We start from the raw sequence: 25,324 nt of genomic DNA on the forward strand, positions 1-25,324 counted from the left end.
AACTTTAAAAAAATAATTGTGTTGTTTTTTAAATATTTGAATAGTTTTGTTAATCCATTTCAAACAAAAATACATAAAATAAAAATGAACAGTCACGGAAGAGGAAGGAAAAATGCATATTACATAAACATAAAAAATAAGAGTCTGGAACTGCAATTCTATTCCAAGTTCACCTGATTTGTAAGTCTTTAAAATAGAAGAGTAAACTTCCTATATTCCCCGAGCATGTGCATTTGTCCCCCAAAGAGGGCAGTATGACATTTTCTGATTAACAGAAAAGATACAATTTTCTCAAAATTGCTAAATCACTTCTCTGAAATACAATCCTTTATATATGGAATTGTAATATTTCCCCTCTCCAGCAGTTAATGTATAATTTGGTTCAATATGTGTACCTTTAAAAACAATTTACTCAGCAATTCTGTGAACCTATTCTATACTTTTTCCAAAAGAGGTAAAAAGAACATAGCATAACATATGTGTGAGGGTACTTTTACATTTTTTACAACACCAACACAAATAATGATCAGTCCATTCTTTACAAAGCATCTAGAAGGTGTCAAGTAGATATGAAAAACAATATTTTGATAGATTAATTTCAGCTTTAAATCACAGATCATAAACTTAGTATTCTTCAAAACGTGACTTCGTTGGCTGAAAAGACTGGAGTTTCCAATTCTTGATTATAAGCTTCTTGTATATTTGTTACAGATATTTTAAGCCGTCCATTTACCATTTCTCTTTTTGACAGAAGAAAAAAATGGTTTGAATTGAATTTTTCAATATTCATAATATATCAGATATTTTAGAAGCTGTTAAGTTATCAGGTCCACATTGAGCCAACAAAACATGGCTATATGTCCATTGTTCAAAAGAAAATTATATTTACAGAGACTCAAAAGAATTTAATCATTAAATAAAAACTGATAGGTTTAATTTTCATTGAGAATCTTATTAATATATCACCTAACACAGTCCAGTTATGTGTTACCTGTAGAAACGTTTGAAACACTAACGCAGGTAAACTTTGTACTTAAATCTTACGAATATCTAAATGACCAAATACAATAATGATAAATTCTTTTCCTCCCCCTACAACAATCATTACAACAAAATGTTGATTCTAAAATATAAGCTAGCAATATTTCTGAAAATCTGGAAGATCAAAAAAGAGATATTCTAGGTATGATACCTCCTCAAATAAATTTTCTGAAAAGGATGTTGTGGAGCAGATGCGTCAAACACACAGGCCACGGGCCAGATTCAACTTGCAATAGGCCCAGAGTTGTCCCGCGAGGCTGTCCTGGAGATGGCGAGGGACCGACCCATGCTGTCCGCGCCCTATCCCATCCCAGCCACGCCCACCCTGTCAGCTATAATGACCAGGCCACGCCCGCCTCAGCCCCCCAAGGACAAACAAAATCCTGATACTGCCCGCAATGGGATTCAGTTTGACCCCCCTGCTGTAGAGGGTTACCTTTATGGTTTAGAATTTATGAATAATTAAAAATATTGATGCTGACAGAGATGTCTTATGCAGATGCAATGTCACAACTCAAGGAAACTACAAATTGAAAATCCTAAGCCAAAGGTGAACCAAGTTCATTTGTAATTTGTGAAGCATTCTGGACTGTTTTCCTTCTGTGTTAGATTCAAACAGCAGGCTCTCTGTGGCACTCTGTACAGCTGAGTGCTTACTGATGTCCAATTGTTACATTAGAAGATTTGTCAGTTTTGAGATAACTTTTGAGGCATATGATTTAGTTAACAGATGGCTAATGCGATAATTTTATGTTGCTGGATTACTATGGCTTTTGTTACCCATCATATTTCATGAACAGCTAGGAATCTATGAGACACTATTTCATTTACCAAACATTTAAATGTCATCTACATTTATCTGCATGACATTTAAGGTTTTGAGATTCTGAGCATTGGAAGCAGTTGGTGTTTTCATGTTTTCATTTCACAGATTTTTATTTTATTTATTTATGTTCTTCCTTTTATCCAAGAAACTGTGGTAGAATATATTCCCATGTTAGTGGTTAGGCTGAGAGATAAAAGTTTGGCTCAGTGTTACCCAATAAGCTTCATGGTTGACTAAGAATTTGATTGTAGCTCCAAAGATCTATTCTAATGTTGTAACAATAGCACCATATTTGGAAAACAAAAAAGTACAAACATATTTTGGGATATAGAGCTTTGGAAAAGTATCAGGTTAATGCCTAATTAAAGTTTTGTATTTGCATTATTTCTATTTTTAACAATCTGAATTTGGTACTGGAATCTTCAGTTATTTTTCTCTTTATCAGTATAAGTGAAATAGTAGAAGTCCAAATCGATGAATTTAGGGCTAAGCCAAAATTGAGGAAGGAGCTGTTTATGAGCCCATCTTTTGACCCTTATGAAATGAATATTTTTTATCTGATTTATTTCTTTTCATAAAAAGCTTGAAGTTCTCTGAAAATGTTGTACCCAGCTCCACTGATATAATGACACTTGTGTTAAATATGAAACACAAAGATGTCCTTGGCTTCTTAGTAACATCACATAATTAAACCTTAGGGGACATCACTCTTCTTGATGTTGAAACAAACACCCGCTCAAAGTAATCCTGATTGAACAATTAGATTTCTGAGAAGTTGTTGATTTCAATTAGATTTCTGAGAAGTTGTTGATTTCGTGAAAACACTGCTTTCACAATAACAATATATTCATTAAGAAGTTTGGTGCAACCTTATGATGTTTGCCATGTAATTTATCAAGAAAATGCAATGACTTCACAGGCACATTTCTATCACAAAATGATTATATTAAAATGTTTTGATTTGTGATTTGCTCCTTTATTCTGAAAGCTTGATCCTGAAAGAAAGGATACATATGTAGGTGTGTCTGTGTGTGGGCGCGTGTATACCCAAAAAAGGTACTTGCTGTTTTTATATATGTTCCTTATGCTCTGTTAGCTATTGAATAAGGTTTTAAATTGCAATATTTCTAATTCATTTTGATCCTCTTGGTTTATTATAATTTGAAAAGGGATTGCACTAATAAGGGATAGTTTAAATACATAATTTTCATTAAATATGAATCAGTACAAAGCCAGAAAAATTTTTACCACCAGATTTAAAGTTCATTTTTCCATAAAAGCCTCATTTATTTTTACAGTAATTTGAGGATACATATATGTGCCTTATTCATCTGTAAAAAAAAATGTTGGTTCTTGGTGTTTAGTGAAGTTGCTTTTGTTAAATAATTTTCTAAATTGTTCAACTTTTAACAAATGACACTGAATACTAACATTAGAAAGCAATTTCTTCTAATTAAGTAGATCCTTATATAAACTATTGGAACATTAAGATGACAAACTGTTCATTTAGGGTTACTTTAATTGGGACAATTATTGTAATTTTCCTGCAATTATGTGTTCAGTTAAAAGCTTTTGTCCCAGATTTTTTTTTTGCTGTTGTTAATGTATACATAACAGAAAAAAGCTGAAATGAAAATTATTTTCTCTATTTTTGCAGTGTTGTATTTAGAAATGTAATAATTATGCATTCTATATAAACTGTTTTTAAAAAAGATTTTTAGCATACCTTTTAAAAAAGAGGACATGTGGACAAGATACTGTATATCATGAGTTGCTTTCCAGTAGATGGTAGTAGTGGTTTTTCTATTTTTTAGATAACTTAATTGGTTTTCTGTTTAACTGTTGATGGGAAAGTGCATAAATTTTATTAAAATAATTTTGATATGATTTAAACAATGTGGACAGAAGCAAAACTGGTTGGAGTTTCTGATTATTTACATATTTTCAATTGAGAAAAAATTCTTCACTCTCATGGACAATTATTTAAGGAGTAGGGAGATGTAATGTTTATTCATATGTGCCATATTACCTGATATAAAACCCAAGGGGAATTTTTTTCTTAATCTTGTTTTTTTTGCTCCTTGCCTTCAAGTTACTTTACAGCTTATAATAAAGCAGTACAGTTCCAACTATATGTACAGTTCAGTGAAAAACTATTCAACTTTTGCATTTTCTGAATTTTGCATGTCTTTCCCATCGAATGTTTCAGAGCTTTGAGTTCTCGTGATATATAAAGCGACTCTTGAGTTAGATGCTTGCTTCCATTTAATCTCATAAAAAAGTAATCCAATCATGCAGCATGCCAGTGTGGGAAAATAATCATCCCTCAGTTTCAGTAACTGTTTATACCACCTTTAACTGCAGAAACTACAGCCAAATACTTCCTGACTTCTCCTAATTGTAATATCATTTTCTCACATTGGTGATTAGTCTCTAACAAATTTGGTTCTTTCCTCCATGATGAACTGCATCAGCTCAGTGATAGGTAGAGGTTTTTTGCATGAACTGCTTATTTCAGTTCTTGCTGCAGCATTTCTGAGGGTTTAAGCCTTAATTTTGTTTCTTGTGACCATCAGTCACATTGTACTACTTTCTCCTGATATAAAAATAGAAGGCGTCTTGCTGCTTTTATTTAAAACTCTGGTTCACTGTCCCATTTGTTATGTTGAAATTCTACTCGTGTCTGAAAATTGAGTCACTGATATTTGGATGTATACTTTTTAATTAGTCAGCTTCTTTTTTCGTTCATCAGTCTCTTCCTCAACTAGATCCAACATATCCAGTTTTCATTAATTGCTTAATTAGCCACCAGAAAGAAAATGCATGCGTGTATGTATATGGAATACAATGCAAAGCAACACAATGCAAAGCAATACAACACAATACAATACAACACAGAAGGGCTATTTTATTCTTTCTTCTTTTTATATTCTAGCATTTTTAGTGGTATGACATGCCTTACATTAATTCCTACCTTGCAGATATTCTGATAACTATCTAATTTACTTATTTTTTGTGCCACATTGTATTTACTGAATTTTTAAAATTGATTTTAACATCAATAATACTTTTTTAGCACAAGATGCGTTTTACTTATTTTATTTCAGTATATCCTTAGTTTTTCCTTTTGGTCTACTGATATCTAGTTTCTTACCTTGCAGTAACTAGCATTTTTAATTTATCCATGGTTTTAGACCTGTTCTCTTATTTTCCAATATTTGATAATTGACTATAGAATTTCTTTAACCATTATGGAAACTCTGCAGCAGACGAGTATCCTCAATTAAATTTACTTGTAATTCCATGTTTGCCTACAGTGTGTTTGTTTTACCTGTCAAATGTATCAAGAGATTTCAAGGCTTTTTGGTAGGTTTTTTGCAGGTTGTAGTGTGCATTTGATGTGATGGAATATATCCATAACCACCCAATAATTGGTTTGTAGGTAGGACATTAAAAATAGCAATAGCATTTACTTATAAGTGCTTTACAGCCCTCTCTAAGTGGTTTACAGAGTCAGCATATTGCCTCCAACAATCTTGGTCCTCATTTTACCCATCTCAGAAGGATGGAAGGCTGAGTCAACCTTGAGTCAATTATCTTGGATAATTTAGACAGTTTTCAGACACAGCAGACTTCATCTTGTATGAAGTTCGTAATTTTCTTCTATTCTTATTTTTTTATTCTCAGAAGTTTGAGGTTGGTAGACACTTAAGTAGATCAGTTGTATTCATTCATGAAGATTCATTGCCTAAAGCAAAAATATCAAGTATTTGAATTACATATAGCCATTGGTAGTGTTCCAGCTGGGTCCATGGTTTTTCTCCCCTCCCCCCCATCCCATAGGATCTTGCAAGACTCTAAAATTGCAGAGCCACAAGTATGTCATTTTTCAGGCTCCTCTGTGCTATGCCTGCATATGACATACCTTGCCCATCATATTTTCATTTTTGTGCTACTTTGATGACATCATTAAAGTTTTGGGATGAATTGTGAGGTTCTGTACTCACTTTTCTATGATACACTTTGTTACCTGAAACATTACCTTCAATGTTCTTAGGTATCACACTTTGTAATCATAGGTTATTGCTGACTTATGGTGTTATTGTGGTGTTAAAGATGTCAATGCTTGCTTGGTAGTTGTCATCAGTTGGGAGGATTGGTTTTATGTGATTAATGCCACTTTCCTTGTATTGTGAGCCCTTTGGGATAGGCCAAGTGACACTATAGGAATCCTAGGAATGCTGCTTTGTGATTGTAGGGTATATTAATAGACTCTTGAAAGCTTATTCAGATTTCATTGTTCCCCGTATATTAAACAAAACCAAAGTAGAGTTATGTTGAGTTTCTTTCTCATGTTTTCTTCAAGCCTGGTCTGTGTAATCTCCTCTCCAAGTCCTCCTTAATGGTTCTTTCCTTTCTCCCTTAACAGCTGACTCATATCTTCCCAAGGTCAGCTCTAAATGCTTTTATAAGTAGTCTCTTGGTTACTCATGGTACTCTTTTTTCAGAAGTGGCCTTCAAAAAAACAACAACAACAAAAGTTCATAATTTACATTAACATCTTTTAGCAGAATAGCTTAATGTATTAAGCTCAAAAGGTTAGAATAGAGATTTTGATGTATAAACTATCCGTAGGCTATTGGCTTCTGAACAGAAGCATTGTTTGACATACGCAGAACACTATTCACATTCAGTTTTAAGCAGAGCTGGCATTAAAATTCAGCTAATTTGCTTCATGTGACTTCTCAGCTGTGGTTTTTCATTTAAAGTCTTTAGCTCCTTTTCTTTTTGGAGTCTGGTTTGACAAAAATCAGATGGTTGACATATTTAACTCTTTATTCTCTGCCTTAATTATATTTGTACTAATTTTAGGTACTGATTGCATAGATGATGTACATTTTTTTTACTCCGTTTATAGGTTCAATTTATAGATAACGTGGTTTCACATGTATAGTTGTTTATAATTTCAAATACAATTTCTAAAATATCAGGACAGAAAAACAAGAATTCTGAAATGAACTTCTTTAGCAGATTTAAAACATACCATATATGTGTAAATTGTATTAGATAAGGCTTTCTAATCTGGAACTTTCTTTGCTTTCTTTAGAATTTCAAAGAATATTCCAACAACTAAAGATGTTGAACCTTTACTAGAAATTGATGGTGATATTCGAAATTTTGAAGTATTTTTGTCATCACGAACTCCAGTCCTTATATCACGAGATGTAAAAACGTTTTTACCATGTACAGTAAATCTTGATCCCAAACTGCGAGAAATTATTGCAGGTAATATATCACCAATTAATTACACAATAAATGATTTTACTATTACCAAAAAACACTCTGTCTGAGTTCCCCAAAACCTACTGAAATATATCAGAGCAAATCTTTATGCAATCATTATTTACAATTATCCTTCCAATAATTAATGATATAGGTATCTTACATTTTGGTTGTCCTCTTAGCTCCTATTACTTACTATTCACTTTGGAGAGATGCATCAGTCCATTTGTGAAGCAATTGAGAGCTCATACTTGCAACGATCTGCATAGTATTAAACAATAAAATAAAATAAAAATCATGTATCTATTTGTACCAACAAACTGTTAACTGTAATTTTTCAAGAATTCTATCATTTAGCTTTAGTTTTCTATTTTAAAAATTGAATGCAAGAAATTTGATTTCAGATTAATCCATTCTTTCACTTGGTGTTTATTGGTTGATTAGTTGTAACTGCTCTGACAATTACACTGGTGCATTGAATATTTCAGATGTCCGGGCTGCAAGAGACCAAATTAATATTGCAGCAATTCCATATCCTGCAATGCCTATACAAGATGCAGCACCCAGAGCATCATCAGTATTTAGTCAGCCATCGTCAGCCTGCTCTTCAACCCATTCTTTTAATGGACCTTTCAATGGAGGAGTTGTATCACCACAACCCCATAGTAGCTACTACAGTGGAATGACAGGACCTCAGCATCCATTTTATAACAGAGTAAGAAACAATAGCAGTTTAAAATCTGCACTGTTTTATTTAGTTTGGGTGCCATATCTCATTAGAAATCATATATCTTAGCAGAAGAAAGGTAGTAATGATAGCCTTCTACTGATTGTATTTGGTAAATAGTGTCATAGTGCAAGCGTGTGCAGAAATTAATATTTTTATATTATCAATAGGTGGTTAAATGAAAAAAAAGTTTTAAGATTTTCAGATTTATTAGCCCTGCAGAAAAGGAGTCCTCTTTATCTTAAAGTCAAGCATAGGTTAAAATGATTATTTAAATTGCCCATGTATATAATTATAGACTCCTGGTACTTTTTTAAATGTCATGAGCTTTCTCAAAAGCTCAGCATGTTGTCTGTGTAATACATTAAAACATTTTTGAAAAATGGATTGAACAAAGTTATTATTTTGAACAATTCAACTGTTAGATTAAAATGAACTAAACATTAATAAACATATAACTGTCCGTTCACTCTTTTCAAGGTGCAAACAATCAGACTAAGAAGTCTATAGCTTTTTGTTTTATCTGACAGTAATAATCTTTTGGGAGTACCATATATTAAGTTTCAAATTATGAGATGATATATTTGTTTTTCAGTAACTGGCAATAATTCTGGTTTTTAATTTTATTTTGATTAATTGAAGGGCTTCCTGGATTGATTGTTTATTCCCTGAAAAGTTGTATGCACGGACAAAATGCTTATTTCCATTTCAACACTGAGATGCAGTGAATATATGAAAAATTATTTTTTATTCTAAAGGAATCTAATTCAACGTGTAATACACTCTAAAATTAAACTTGCAGTCTTGTAGGACCTACTGAGAGATGATATCAATAGCATTACACTTTTAAATTCAGAAATTTTACTACGTCAGTCCAAATTCAAATAATAATTTTCAAGACAGGTTAATTTTTAAAGGGGTATACAATGTTTGTTGAATTTTTATCTAATAGGGAATGAGATACAGTTCTAAAATTGGTATAAAAATTAAACATAAATTACTTCATGGATTCTCACTTTTATAAAGAACTTCTGAAATGATTCCAAAATGCAACCATGGTTTCAGATTTGCTTATAGAGATAATGCTACTATTGGAAAGCTACAGAAGTCATTTTCATTATTATATTACTTTTTAGCAGTTCTAAACTGTATTAAAAGTTTTCCATTGAAGCTATGTACATGTTATCATTCATTATAAAAATGTTTCATATTAATGTTTGTCTGTCATTGAACCTATATGAAACTTTCCTGTTGATTTCAAGTGGGGTAGGTAACTATTTAGTTGTTATTTCACATTTTGATCATTTCAAGATATGACTGCCTAATTACCCAAGGAACTAAACCTTTATGTTTTACATTTTTAAATTAGCATTTGTTGAATTAAGTTCTTTTGATTTTTGTAATGGTCCCTTTTTGTTACATGTTTCTTTCCATAGCCATTCTTTGCCCCATATGTTTACATGCCAAGGTATTACCCTGGCAGTTCTCATCTCACCTCCCGTCCATCACTAAAACCGAATTTGTCCAGGGAACAAAGCAATGGTCTAGTAAGTATCTTGTAAAGTAAATGAACATACTAATTTACATGATAAGATGAGTAAGTAATACAAAAATAGATATGTTTAATTATGGCACATGTATACCTAAACTATATTTTCTTTAGAAGTATTATTGGAACACTTTAAATAAAAGTTAGACAGCACAATGTATCTTGTTCCACTTTTAAAACATTTGTATATTAGGTTTCACTTGCTATATTAAAATTGATGTATTTCTAACATAAGAAAAGAAAGGCTTACCTTTAAGTTAGCGTAAGTAAATTAGTAACTGTAAAGACAAACAGTTGAGTAAACAATTGTATATTGTATTTAAAATCAGATAGTGAAGTTTACTTCTAGTTTGATTCTGATTTTATGTCACGTTAAAAATGGAGCCTTACACACATTTTCATAATTGCGCCATACTTTGGTACATTTAAAATCTTTTAACAGCAACTTAACCCATCAGCCTGTCCCTGGCTAGTCTCTAAAATTATTAAATAAGATCAGGCCTTAATAGTACTACTTGGATGGAAGATCCCTAGGACATCCCAGAAATGTAGATTACATTAGAGATTAAAAACATCCCAGAAGAAAACAGTGCCAAGTTACCCCCATACTATTGACAAGTTGCAATTCAAGGAAGTAATGAGGAGTCAAGCAAAATTCAGAAGAGATTTTTCCTTATCTTCATAGGAATTCATATTGAATCAACTGATGTTCAGAAAGAAATAAGAAACATTAGAAAAAATAATTATTTTAGAGTGAAATTATACAGAGACATTTATACTTTATTATAAAATTAATCAAAATCAGAGATAATCACCCCAGGGCTTGAGGGCCACAGGTAACAGACATGTTTTTTGGGAAAACATGTTCTTCCTAACAAGGACATGATATTTTGATCATATGTGTCCCCTCTTCTTCACTTATTTATAGACAAATAGTAGTTTGAACAAAACAATTAAGATATAATAGAAAGTTGTGGTTTATTGTTAAACTAAAAAGTTAAATGGAGAATTGATATGAATATAGGAAAGAGAGAGGAAGAAAATACAAACAAATAAAATGATCAATATAGCTGCTCTATTTTAAACCCTGGCTTAAAAATATTCTGCGTATGGAATGATACATTATTTGATACATCTTCATCCATTGTTTATTTTTATTTTTGTGTTTGTGTGTGTGTCAACATTTTGTCCAAATCATAATGGTTTGTTGTTGTTGTTAGGATATTATCAAGGAGGATGTTGATGAGTGGCTATCGATACCCACAGAGCCCTCAATGGTAAAAGAGTAGTCATGTGGTGTGTGGAACTGTAGCATCTCGTTGCTTCCTCAACAATAATGAATTTGCTTTAATTATAACTGCTATTCACTAACTGCATCAGTGGCTTGATGGACAAATAGTGTAGATGAAGACTAATAAGCATAGTTTGTGAATGAATTGGCTAATATCCTGCTTATAGAATATATTATTTACATTTTCCATGCTACCTTTCAGTAGTCTGTCAAAAACAGTTATTTTTAGTAATATAAAGCGTGTTACATCTTCATTAGTAGTATTTTTTCAGTTCATGAAACACATTTGGTATATTTAAATTTATGTTGTCAAACATTTTGTATACTGCTGAGTTTCTAACACTCTGGGTAGTTTACACTTACCATGACACACCATCATGCTGTAAAGTAAAATTGTATTAGCTATTCAGTTCTGTAGAAGTGATTAGCTGATGCCTTCGCCAAATGATTTGATCAAATAAAATCTGTGCTTTTTCAGTTACACCCATGAAGTTACTGCAGTTGACAAACCATAAAGCTAATTTTAGGCAGTAGTGATGATAAAATATACTCCTACTGAGCTTGCACAGAAGTCTGGCTTCACATATTTACATTATTGTCACACTGATTTACAAGTGTTTCCATAGGTAATATTAAACATGAGACTTACTTCCCACATGTCCATCTTTTCTAAAAAAAAATATTAATTTGAAATTTCTTCTTTGTAGCTGTTCGTAACTACATCCTTGACATTACCTGCAAAAATGGTTGACCATTCTTTTATTGATTTTAGCCTATGTTTTTTTAAAAACATGATTTTGATTTTATAGTCCTACATTAAATATTCCTGTTATAAAAAGAAAGTTAGTCTTTTACTACTTGCAAACACTTCAGAGAAAATGATTATATCCTATTATAATCCCCCTCTGCTATGCTCACTGCAATGCAGATTATGAGTCTGTTGGATTGTTTGCCAATACGTTTCAAAGACATATCCAGTCTGTACCATCTCCTGGTTTGCCTACTGTTCATTTGACAGCAGATTTTACCTCTTCGACTATGTTTGATCCCGTTCATAGACTGCTGCATTTCCGGGACTCTTACGAACAAGTAACAAAAAAATTAGGATTATCATGGTTTAGGATGGGGAAATATACTATACTACATATTAATACATTTATATCTGCACGGAAGGTCATGCTACTGCATAGTAAAGCATTAAACGGGCATCACACACATTTCTATGTATACTGTAGTGACATACAGCCTTATTGCTGTAAGTATAATGTAAGGCAGTTCATTTCTATTGAGAAGAGGCCCACCTCTTAGATGAACTCATAGTGCTGAAAGAAATATACTATGAATTGTATTCTTTAATATTTTAAGCCAAGTGATCTAACATTTGATCTAAGCCTTTTGTTCCAAATGATAATTTGACAAAATGTGAGTAAATTCATTTGTCTGCTTTTTGAAGGAAGCATGGAATTTTATTTAAATTTGTAAGGCATTATTAATGGGTTTTGAATGTGTATAGGAAATAGATTTTAAATAAACTGAAATATGTGCTTGCAAGTCCTAGGTTCCTTTGAGGGATCCTTGGTGCTCTCTGAGTTTGGTTGTTTTCTTGCAGAAGTTCATTACCCAAATAGATAACATCTTCAGTGCTACTCTAGCATTGATGACTTACTTAGTTTGGATAATGAAGTGTCTTCAAGAAAACCACCAAGGTCAGGGAACATCAAGGACTCCTCATTTCAACCCTGAGCTACAAATATTCTCCTTTATTGCTAGTTTCCTTTGTTATTGCAAAACCATACAGCTTATCAATGTTGGTAACAGGAAACTGGAATAAATCAGGTTTATTATATTTGATTATCCTATATTTTCTCTTTAGAAAAAGGATGTTGATATCTAATTTTATTATCAAAATGGGTGGAGAAAAACAAACAAAAATGAAGGCAGGAGTGCCTAAAAAGGTTAGCACTGTGTGAAAGTAAGCATGTATTCAGTATTAGAAATTAAATTTCTCAAGTCGAAACACAATAAAATAGACATGGTATTATCTTTTTGGTTTATTTTCATTGTGCATGTAACACACAATACATTTTGTTACAACAACTCCTGCAGAAATGATTGTTTGGAATAATAAGCTGAATCGCTAGGAACCATATTGCCTCCCTTTGCCTTCAACTAAGATGCAGTTTGTGCACAAACTCTTCAAAACAGTCTATTTCTATAATAAAAAATAATAATGGGAAAGGCATAGCCGCTGTGAAATATTATGCTACATGAACTGCATTGCATGCTTGCAATATGAACTCAGCCATTTAAAATGTATATATAACATGAAAAGTTAAATGTTTTTGGAACTATACTGTATTTACATGAAAGTTACTAAAATGACCTCCCCCATAAAAGGAAAAAGAGACAGATAGATATACACAATAAAAATTGTGTTCATTGCCCATCTTCCTACCTTGTCAACATGAGTTTCAGCAGAAACCAATCCTGGAAATCCCCTCCCATCTCCCAGATGTTTGCCTAAGCATATGTACATGTACATATGTGGTTATGTATCAGCCAGAAGCCATACTCTAAGAAAGGGCAGGATCAGGGCAAAAATGTAATTGAATCTATAACTACAAATTACAATTAATTGCCTGCAAAGTACATTTTAGACAGGTTCCTTATTACATTCATTGACCTGTCCATTAAACACATTGCCTGTAAAAGAAAATAATCCCATTTATAAAATTACTTGGTTCTTCATTTTCATATTTCAATCATTCTTACACCAAGGGGCGGGGGATGCATTACATCTCCTTTGTTAGCATTAGGAAGAGAAGGGAAGGAAAGTGAAAGTAATGCAAGAGAAAGTACCACACTGATGCCAATGTGGTAATGAAAAGAGGAAACCTATTTTAGAGAAGTAATACTGGTAGTCTTCAACTTACGTCTACCACTGAGCCCAAAATTTCTGTTGCTAAGTGAGAAATTTGTTAAGTGAGTTTTGCCCCATTTTATGACTTTTCATGCCGCAGTTGTTAAGTTAGTAACACGGTTAAGTGAATCTGGATTCCCATTGACTGCTTGTCAGAAAATCACAAAAGGGGGTCATGTGACTCCTCAACTGTCATAAATATGACACAATTGTCAAGCATCCAAATATAAATCAGATGACCATTGGGATACTGCAACGGTCACATTTGTGTGAAAAATGGTCGTAGGTCACATTTTTCAGTGCCATTGTAACTTTGATCAGTCACTAAGTGAACTGTTGTAAGTTTTTTTTATATAAAGTTTTTTTCTATTTTTTCATTTTCATAACATATAAATCACATGTATACTATTACATAGCCGTATTGTATTATTAAATGTTTACATCAATTCACTGTTGTAAGTTGAAGGCTATATGTAGTATGTGGGAATGAACTTGGGGGACAGGATGAAGAGACTGCAGTCACTAGAAAGATAAAAGGCAGCTTAGCCTGCAGCAGGAATATGGGTGGGGCAAAGCAGGTCAGAAGGAACCCTGTCTAGTTTCTTGGGCTGTAAAGAGAAGGTGGGGGGATGTTCTTCAGACTTGCAAGATTCTGTTAACGTAACCTTACAATAAAGTAGGATTAGCTCATTTGGCTGTATTTCCTACCTGGTCTATCTCATGAGGCTGACATCAATCTTGTACGCCTGAAAATAGATTTATTCCTCTCTCTTTCCCTTTTGGGTCCCTTTTCTTGGGCTATAAAGAGCCACTTGCCCCCGTCAGCCATTTGCCCCCTCTCTTCCCACATTCCTGCAGGATAAGTTGCCTATTATCTGACTATTCCTTTGGCTGCCTCTCTTTGTCCTGTCTTCCGAGTCATTCTCGCATTCCATTAACTGGCATTAAAAAAATGGTTAATTACTTTAAAAAGACTGCTCCCAAACCAGTGACTAATCTTAAATTTTTAAAGCTATGTTTGCATGTTTGATTAAATTATTTAAAACCTGCTCATTGTTTTGATTTCAATTGTTCTTTCTATTCTTATCAGCAAATGAATCAGCTGTAGTAAGTTTTTGAAATATTTTGGTAGCCTTACGTGTAGCCCCCAATACATCAGACCTTTTACTCCAGCAAGCCACTATACCATAGAAAACGAATAGGATATTAACTAGGGAAATCAAGATATTAATTTGTAATTGAATTCTTATCTGCATAAAAAGGCTTATGACTTTTTACCTTATTTTGAACTGCAGAACATTAAGTGAGACAACACAAACTCTTTTTGAAAACCCAACAATTTTCATAGAGCACGGGACCCAAAATTATCTTGGATATAGTCTATGAGGATCTAGTTATATACGTAGTTCTTGGATTGGGGCATTTTAATTAGAATACATTCATTTTTAGCAGGTGCTTTTTACCACTTCAAAGAGGAAATTTAAATAACCATCCTAGCTTATTTTTTTATAGATATTGCCTTACTAATTATGTTAAATTGTGTTTTTGTTTTAAAGCTATGTAAAATTGGGTTAAAAAGACAAAGACAGGTACAGCAACTTTCTAAACAAAGGTCACATGTTTTTCTGTTGTCATGATGGAATGCCATGCTGGCTGTCTACACTAATGCACTTTTTTTGGGGGGGGGGGGCTTGCTTTTGATGTTCTGCTTCTTAGGTTTTGCATGACAAAAACGTAGCAGAATTCTGCTCTCTCAACACATTTGAAAAACACTGTAGCTGAGAAAAGAATGTTTGTATGATTGTAACACTCATATGTTACCTCTAAGATCCACTTCCATTTTTTACTGCTTTTCTTAAAAAAAATAAGTGTTCTGGATTCCAGTGAATCTCTATCATAGTGTGAATACACTCACATAGAGAATTTGTTAAATGTAAATTTTCTAAGGTTATCTTACGCTGCATGAAACACTATTTTTGTCAAATAATTATTAGCCTCAGTATTATCTTTTAGATTGTGAGTTTTTTTTTCCTTTTCTTTCTTATATGATATAAATATTAGTGTGGTTGGAATGCAGTTAAAATCACAAAAGCAGAATTCTCAACAGTGTGCTTGAAAAACACAGTAGATGTGTGCAAAATGTTTGAAATTTAAGTGTTTCAAGTTCAAAATTGAATGTTTTGACAATTTTGAAGTTAACATGGGTTTGAAACAGCTGCTTGCCTCTTACCGACATCAAAATGATGGAAACAGCCTGCTTTCAACTCAAAACAACGCTTTTAGATCAGAAGCCGATTAATTTGAATTTGAAACAGTTCAAATTGGATACATTCCTCAGAAGAAATATAATATAGACTTTATTTAATGTGATTGTGCTAATACAGCTAGCTTTATGCAAAGCCTTATACAAATACTGACTTTTGTACCAAAAAACAAAAACTCCTTTCTGAAATTGTGAACTATGTAGATTGATATACAGGCCTGTTTGATTTCTGTTCCTACATATTGATCAACACCTACAGAAATCCTTCAGTCTGTCCCTATTTAATACATATGTAGAAGGGTTTCTTTTATTCCATTGAACTTTATAAATGTAAAGCTGCCTGCTCATTTAAAGCCTTCTTGGTTTTAATTCCAAAGCGTAGTAGCATGTTCAACCTTTTTTCTACATTTGATTAGATTATCAATATAAATAGATTGTGAAAAATGTATGGTGTTTGACAATTTAAAAAAATCCTTTTGCTATTGTTGCATTGATGTTAATATGCATGAAACTATCAATTTAATCTTTTAAATACTTCCCTAGACAATTGTAAATACTTGATACTCATTGCTCCTCATTTTTTTGGAATTTGATGGGATGAATGCAACATCTTGTGGAAATTTATTTTAGAATTGTATTTTTGAACCTAGAATGTGTAAAAGTGGGCCATATTAGTCAGGCATTTTTAAATTTGTCTCTAGAAAGATACCTTTCAGCTTCTGTCATCTTGAATTTAATTGTATGAGTCAGCAAGCATTTCTACTAGTGCTCCCCCCCCCCTTTTGCTTTATTTCTGACTTGACTCAGACAGAATTGTCCACCATTCTTCACACTTTTTTCTGGTACTTGTTTTGGTACCATAACATTAGTTTCAATTACTTTATTTGTTTTTTTACTCAAATCTGCCAACTGATCTTGAAAATCAATTACATATAATAGTCTCAGGAATACATTCAGAGAAAATATGAGGCAACAGAATACGATTTTCCTAGTTACAGCTTTTTATTAATTATATTATCTTTTATTAGGATGTATGAGTCCATAAAAATAGCAAGTTGTTAAGTCAGATATTATTCAAATTGAGAGGTACATTCTACTCTTCTTTTAAAAAAAACTTTATTTGGAATATAGAAAGTGAATTCAGCCTGCTAAGCTTTAATGCTAAGATTGTACATACGCCATGCAAAATATATTACATGCACAATAAAAATATGACAAGCTCTTATACGGCATTATCGCTAATATTGCATGTCTACACAGAAGTGATACTCCTTCCCCCTTTGAACTGATTTAAATGTATGCAGATTAAACCAATATCTGATTCCAGGACTGCTTCATCTTTTGTTATATTCTAAAACTTGCACGTGCCTTTGAGACAAATTTACATATTTTAAACCTAGCCATGATTATTTTTCTTTTGATTAGTATGTTCCACAGTAGATTCTGCTGTGAATGAACTAGGTACTGAAAGAGTAGAATATATGGGAGAGATCCATCAAGATTTTCCTTACTTTTGTGCTAGGAGTAATTTCTTTAAAAAATCATTTTCCATTTTGTAAGAACCTTCAGGGAAAGTTCTTGCCTGTGACACTATATCATGATGTATACTTCAATCAGCGAGTCCTCTGATGGTATGTCAGTATTCCCAATTACTGATACTGTTAATAGTGACTCAAAACATGTTAGCTGTTGTTTGTGTTTGCAAAGGAATCACAATAAGCACTTCAACATATTGTCTGTTGCACTTCTTTGCATAGGGGACAGTCCCTGGATCAGGAGCATCACATGTTTCTTTGAGCTCAATGAGTGTAGATGCCGTGTGTGAGAAGCTGAATCAAATAGAAGGACTAGATCAGACTATGCTGGCCCAGTATTCTGCAACTATAAAGAAGGTATGTTTCTGCATTCATAAATGGTGCATCTTCTCCTTAGTCTGTGCAAATCTACTGTTGGAGAATAAAAAAATAATAATTATCTTTCAATAGATTGAATATGCAGAGAATGTTTTAAACTAAATTGGTTTTCTGCCAAAATACCATTAATGAATTAAGGATAGATTAAGATTATAGAAAGGTAAATCATATTTAAATAAAGAATTATGTATGTGTTAAGTGGGGCTGAGATTTTTTGTTTTGTTTTAAAGGTGAATGTTAGTGTATTAATATAACTTTCCCTTTAGGGAAGGCTTTCTTTTTTCCTTTTTTGTATAAGCAAGTCTGGGCAGTAGACCTGCCGTTCTCCTAAATTAGGAATGAGCAACTTCAATTATTAAATTTATTCCCCCCCCAATTGTTTTTTTTTAATTCAAACGTTAAAGTACAAAACTCCAAAAGGAAAAAAAAAAGGGGGGGGGAGAGTTGATCACAGAAGCAAACAAACAACAAATAACATGAGCAAAACATTAGAAAGGCGCATTAAAAAACCACAACAATTCACATATTACCATCCCCCAGCTGAATACTGATAAATATATTACAACATATTAGTTTCCCACCTCTGGCTAAACAGGCCTTAATTTTTTTTTCAAATTTCTAATTCTGCTTACAAATTATTAACCTGTCATCTGTCTAATATATTAATGGACAAATAATTAGCAAGTAGAACAGCAAACAAACAAAAAACAAAACTAAAAAATCAAAATCCTCTGTTAAACACTTATTTTATTCAATGTGGAGAAAATTTACCATGGCTTCTTATCTATCTCAATCCATCCCAACAGTTACCTCTGATTCATCCTGGATCAAATATCCACGATTGTGGATAAAACCTTAATAAAAACACTGATAACATAATATTTAGTACAGCTTGCAATATTTAGCCTGCCAGCTCATTTGTACATCACACAATTGTTTCAATCTCCCAACAAAATGGATACTGCAAGAGGAATAAGTACTTCCTCCTGTAGTCCTTCTTCCAGTTCCCAAATCAGTTGAAATTCGCAATTTTAAAATACTGTATCTGAAACTGTTATCGTTCCTCCTAGAAAATACTTTAATTCAATTTGGCCTTTATTTAATTTGACACATTTTGGAATGTGTGGGGTAACCTACAGTGTCTATGCTGTCAATTTATAAGTTAGGTTTGGAAAGACTCACATGAAGACTGGGCATTACTCATAATATAAACATATCATACAGAAACGTCCTAAAGTTATTATATAAAATACATTATATAATGTATCCTAAATAATAATATTTCTTTTGAAATATAGCATGCACTATCCTTGTATAGATTATAAATGCACCTGTACGTGAATTACTTTTGAAATGATTAAAGTTTACTTTTCTACTACCATTTATAAGTAATACCTATGTTGTGTTTCTATAATTTTTTTAGGCTAATATAAACGGTCGTGTTTTAGCACAGTGTAATATTGATGAACTAAAACGTGAGATGAACATGAATTTTGGGGACTGGCATCTCTTCCGGAGTGCAGTAAGACTTGCTATTACATAAAATATTAATATTAATAGTTAGGACTGCTGGATGGTGGAACTTACATTTGCCTTTCTGCATATATTTACTTTGAAGCATAATACATAGTTTCAGTGAAATTCAATGTTATATTTGCATAGGATTTCATTCTAAGAACTGTTTACTTTACCTTACCCAAGTTTTGTTAATAATTTCTCCAGAATTTGTAGTTTCGTATTTAAAGTGGCAGGAACTGTGCCTGGAAACATTGCAAGGGACATAGAGGGAGATAGAGAGAAAAAGAAAGAGATGAGAGAAAGAAAGATGAGGGAAGGAGGGAGAGGGAGGTAGAGAAAAAGAGAGAGATGAGAGAGAAAGAGATGAGAGGGAGGGAGAGATGAGAGAGGGAGATACCGTATTTTTCGGAGTATAAGATGCACCAACGTTTTAAAGAGGCAAATTAAAAAAAAAGTTTTTGCACTCTTCTGTTTTTCATGAAAACAGGCTGTTTTTTTAAAAAAGGGGGCATGAATAGCCTTTAGGAGGCTTGTAGAGTGCTCCTGGGGGGTGGCCCCCCCAAAACAAGCAAAAAATGGCCCATTTTTTTGCAAAAACAGCCCCATTTTTTGTCAAAAAAAGGGCATGCATAGTCTTTAAGAGGCGTCTAGAGTGCTCCTGGGGGCTGGGGGGGCACAAAATTGAGCAAAAAAATGGGCTGTTTTTCGCTCATTTCTTCCCTCCCCAGCCCCCAGGAACACTCTGCAAGGCTCCTAAAGGCTATGCACGGCCATTTTGTGAAAGGGGGGGGGGGGTTCAGGAGACAAAAAATGCTGTATTCAGTGTATAAGACGCACCCTGATTTTCAGCCTCTTTTTTGGGGGGGAAAAGGTGCATCTTATACTCAAAATACGGTACCTATTTCCCATGAAAAACACGAGGAGCCACAAAACCTGGGTAGGCATAGCTGGGGGGGAGGTCAAATGACTGGATGGGAGTGAGTGATGTAACATTGGCCACACCCAACCAGGTTTTATGGTTCCTGGTGTTTGTTTTCTCTGGGAAACGGTGGCTCTTTGAGTGTTTAAGGTTGCAGACCCCTGGCTTAAATTATTCCTCAATCAGTAATGTCATTGCTGGAACTGAGGTTTCCAAGGCTGTGAAATGCTGCTTTAGACTGAGTGAATCATGTAAAGCTTAAAAAATGTGCTTCATAGTTCTTTGCTAAAATAAGACCATGTTTTAGTTGTGCTGTTATGTTCAACTTGCAGTCTAATATCTTTCTTATGTTAGGTACTTGATATGAGAAATGCAGAAAGTCAAGTTGTCCATGAAGATTCTCGAACAGTGAATGAGCATGCCAATACAATTCCTCATAATGATCTCACTCGGCGTCCAACTCTGAATAATGAATTACCCCATACGGAACTTACTGGTCTTCCAGGTCAAGCTCCTTATGCTCTCAATTTTAGCTTTGAAGAACTGAACAATATTGGCCTAGAAGAAGCCCCTCCACGTCATAGCAATCTAAGCTGGCAGGTAATTTCACTTCAGATTAGATATAATTTAGTCAGTGCCTTTTGTTTTAATCATAACTATTATTCACATACAAGAGTAAAGCTCCTTAAAAGAGTTTTTTTAAAGAGTATATGTTGCACATCAGAAATAACTATAAAAAGTAAAAGTTACTACATTTGTTTCTAGTTCAGGTTCTAATTAGGCAGTTATATGTTCCATTTCAGTTATATATAGACAAGAGTTATATATAGACTTTTCTGGACAAATGTACTTTTTCCTAATACAAAATGTGTTGTATTGGGAAAGGCTGTTGGTTTCAACAGAAAATTGTTACAATTTTCCCTTCTATTCTAAATATTGTTAAAGTTAGGAACTTAAATTGAGAAATTTAAAATGTTCAGCTCTTCATGAAACCATTTATATGATAAATGAATTTGCTGTATTGAATCCTCACAGAACCTTACCCCGACAGGACCAATCTCAACCTATGCTAGTTACCATATTTTTCAGAGTATAAGGCACAGCGGAGTATAAGACACACCAAGGTTTTAAAGAGGCAAATTTTTTTAAAAAAAGTTTTCGCACTCTGCAAACCTCCCCAAAATGGCCCGTTTTTCACGAAAACTGGCCCTTCCCCCCCCCAAAGGACATGAATAGCCCTTAGGAGGCATATAGAGTGCTCCTAGGGGGGGGGAAACGAGCGAAAAACGGCCCGTTTTTCATGAAAACTGGCCAGTTTTTTGCCAAAAAAAGGGCACGGATAGCCTTTAGGAAGTTTTATAGAGTGCTCCTAGGGGCTGGGGGGGGCGGATTGAGCAAAAAACAGCCTGTTTTTTGCTCATTTCGGCTCTCCCCAGCCCCCAGAAGCTCTCTGAAAGCCCCCTACAAGCTATGCACGGCTATTTTGGTGAAGGGGGTGGGGTTTGGGGAGGCAAAAAATGCTGTATTCAGTGTATAAGACGCACCCAGATATTCAGCCTCTTTTTTGAAGAAAAAAAAGGTGTGTCTTATACTCCAAAAATATGGTATATATTGTACCATTGACGTAGTGCCCCTTTCTGAAATATCAAACACTTTTTATTCATAACTACTTCTTCAGGTTTTATTTTAGTCATTTGTGCCTATTTAGATGTATTATGGATATAAATCCAAAAAAATATTTTAATATGTTTTCTTTGTCTTTAAATAGTCACAAGCCCGCCGGACTCCAAGTCTTTCAAGTCTCAATTCTCAAGATTCTAGTATTGAAATTTCAAAGCTTACTGATAAGGTACAAGCAGAATATAGAGATGCATATAGAGAATATATTGCTCAAATGTCACAGTTAGAAGGAGGTGCAAGTTCTAGTACAGTTAGTGGTAGATCTTCACCACATAGTTCAGCAGCATTTTACATGGGTCAGAGCACATCCACAGGTTCTCTTCATTCCAGTATGGAACAAGATAAGGGAAAGGATGCTGAACAGAAACAAGATGATGGAAGGAAATCCTTCTTGATGAAGCGGAATGATGTTGTAGATTACAGTAGTTCAGTATCTACCAGTGATGCATCTCCATTAGATCCCATTACTGAAGAAGATGAAAAATCAGATCAGTCTGGATCCAAGCTTCTTTCTGGGAAGAAATCTTCAGAAAGAACTAGCATTTTCCAAACTGCAGATCTGAAATTAAAAGGGGTAGCTCTACGTTATCAGAAACTTCCAAGTGATGAAGATGAGTCTGGAACAGAAGAATCTGATAATACACCTCTCCTCAAGGAAGGTAAAGACCGGAAAATAGAAGGAAAAGTAGAGAAGCAGTCCAAATCTCCAGAACATGGCTCTGAGCCCATCAGAACCTTGATTAAAGCAAAGGAGTATTTGACAGATGCTCTTCTAGACAAAAAGGATTCTTCTGATTCTGGAGTAAGATCCAACGAAAGCTCTCCAAATCATTCTCTCCATAATGATGGAGATGACTCACAGCTTGAAAAAGCAAATCTCATTGAGCTGGAAGATGATGGCCGCAGTGGAAAAAGGGGAATTCCCCATAGCTTGAGTGGCCTTCAAGATCCAACAATCGCGCGTATGTCAATTTGTTCAGAAGATAAGAAAAGTCCTTCAGACAGCAGCTTAATAGCAAGCAGTCCAGAAGAGAATTGGCCAGCATGTCAAAAAGTCTACAATTTAAACAGAACACCTAGCACAGTCACCCTGAATAATAATAGTGCACCAACCAATAGATGCAATCAGAATTTTGAGGAGACTGACAGTATCATAGTAGAACCTCCTCAAATCATTCTGTGTCCTGGATCGAGTTCTAACTCAGTGGCAGTTCAGAATGATAATATTAAAGGTGTGGCCCATAAGCGTAGTCAGCGTTCAAGTTATTCAAGGCTTTCAAAAGATGCTTCTGAGCTTCTGACCGTTACTGGTTCTGATGCTGCAGGCTTTGGAGAAGAGAGAGAGAGTATTCTTTGAAAGTAATCCAAGTTACCACATTGCCCCCATGTACTTGATTTTTTTTTATTTTTTTATATAGCCTCCTTTTCTTAGTTCCTTGTCGGATTTACACATTTCTTTATCATTCCAGTGTGCAAACGCTTGTTTCGCTGTCGTCTGCTCATGTTTGCTCTTCTCCTAAAAAAAAATTAGGGTTGTAATCCAGTCAAAATCTCATGGTTTAGAATAGAAAAAAATACACAATATATTGAACATTAATTGAATAACGGCAGCCGTTGATCAGGTAAAGATGGTGTTCAATTTTTCTAGGGAAAGTATACATGTTTCTGTCTGCATGTTGAAAAGCGATGATGAGATAAAAATGAATATCATCTATGTAAGAATCAATGTAGCAATTTGATTTAACATTTTAATTATCAAATAAAGGAACTGGCTAGTGGTCTATAAGTTGGATACCTATGATTTTACACTTTTCAGTCCTGTGACACTTTAAAAAGTATTGATGTTTAAATCGCTGAAATTGAAGTATTAAAACTCATTTTTTGCTGATTTAAATAATTGTCTGTGGGAATGCTATATTTGTGATTGCAAATTTGAGGAAAGAATACTGCATGTTTGAAATGATAATTGTATTCGAGATTTAAGAATAAATTGTCTGATTTTTTTTATTTACCATAGACTATAGTATAACAATAGTTCTAAAGTAATTGTGAAGAGTAACTGTGATTGCGATGTTCTATAGTATTATTTTCAAGGGCGTGCTTTGATGTAATCTTTTGAAAGTATTTCTAATTTTAAACAATAGTGGCCTTTGATTAATGTGTTTTACTTGATTGTGGAGAGCAAATAGAATTGGTGGCTTTCATGGCCTTAGTACTTAGCAAAAATGTAATGTTTGCCTTTATATAGCAATGTTTGGCTTTATGTAGCATATAATTATGTGCATTCTGTTTTTAGCATTGCGGACAAAGTATCAGTACTTTATATGTAAATGAAAATGCATGATTTTAAATAGGATTTGTGAATTGTATACATTCCACTACAATGGAGATAATAATAAAACCATAGGCATGCTTCTTTTGTGTTGGATGTTTTCTTTAATTTTAATGAACAGATTTTCAGTTGTTTGGTAGGATTAAACAGTTGAGTTTTTAAAAAGGGGAATTATGGTAGAATTAACCTTATTGTGAATTCAGCATTTACGGTCTTATCATATCCCTGTGTCTCCATTAACTTTGGTGGGAGCTGTTAAGTGCTCTGTAAAGAGCATGAATTCACCATCTTTTGCATCTCCGAGCTAAAATCATCTGTTGATCTCTTCATCATCTCTGCTGTGTAAATACTTTTTTAGTGAGAAGCTGAATCATTTATTCTTACTTACCATTTTCCTAATCGCTTAAAGAATTTTTACTGTGTTGCTTGAATGTTGATGTGAGATCTGTACATGCAGTATGGGTTTCCCCAGTGGATGAAATCCAGCTATTTTCTGTTTCGAAGTATATGGGAAATAGGTGAAAATACAATAAAACCCATCCAGTTTGCTGAAGGAAAGAAATTAGATGAATTCTGTCTAGAGCTTTTCCTTTTTTAAATAGAGTGCTGCGTAGTTCTGTGCACATGCCAGAATTCTTTGAAGTCCTGAAACGGCTATACTATTGAATCAAAATCCTTGGCGTTAAACTTGTTTTCATGTAAAATCTCAAAATTCCAACAAAGCTTTACCATGCCTGGGGGCTTTTCATTTCAATATATAGTTTGTATTAGGTATTTAATTCTGCAATGTGGGAGATATTTTTAATGCTAAATACAACAGTTGCTGCTACACTTTCAATATATTTTTAAACGAACTGGGTATATTTTTGTTGAAAGTCTTTATTGATATTTACAGGCAGAATACTTACAAAAATAGAGAGGGGAAGGATATCCTCATAATGAAAATGGGGGAAATTATAGAAGACAGTGGCTGAAGAGAGAAAGAGAGCTACCAAATGCACAAGAGAAAAGATATCAGGTCTGACATAGCTCACAATGGATATTTAACCTTTCTTTTTCTCC

At 33.7% G+C, this 25,324-nt stretch overlaps 1 protein-coding gene across 2 annotated transcripts in view; it reads left to right on the forward strand.

Annotated features, from left to right (window-relative positions):
- Positions 1 to 25,324, forward strand: part of KIDINS220 (kinase D interacting substrate 220) — a 69,524-nt gene extending 44,200 nt beyond the window's left edge. Inside the window, exons 23-30 of one of the 2 annotated variants that reach the window (XM_081941322.1) lie at positions 6,975 to 7,153; positions 7,639 to 7,865; positions 9,314 to 9,424; positions 17,658 to 17,792; positions 19,237 to 19,335; positions 20,605 to 20,850; positions 22,019 to 22,099; positions 25,158 to 25,324. In XM_081941322.1, coding sequence (XP_081797448.1) covers positions 6,975 to 7,153; positions 7,639 to 7,865; positions 9,314 to 9,424; positions 17,658 to 17,792; positions 19,237 to 19,335; positions 20,605 to 20,850; positions 22,019 to 22,099; positions 25,158 to 25,178 — 1,099 coding nt within the window. In that variant the 3' untranslated portion in view covers positions 25,179 to 25,324. Of the gene's footprint in view, positions 1 to 6,974; positions 7,154 to 7,638; positions 7,866 to 9,313; positions 9,425 to 17,657; positions 17,793 to 19,236; positions 19,336 to 20,604; positions 20,851 to 22,018; positions 24,346 to 25,157 lie in introns of those variants that run through there. The other variant, XM_081941321.1, reaches the window with a different exon arrangement.

The sequence above is a fragment of the Natrix helvetica genome, assembly GCF_964273705.1.
Source record: "Natrix helvetica genome assembly, chromosome: 2".
In the NCBI taxonomy this organism is placed as follows: domain Eukaryota; kingdom Metazoa; phylum Chordata; class Lepidosauria; order Squamata; family Natricidae; genus Natrix; species Natrix helvetica.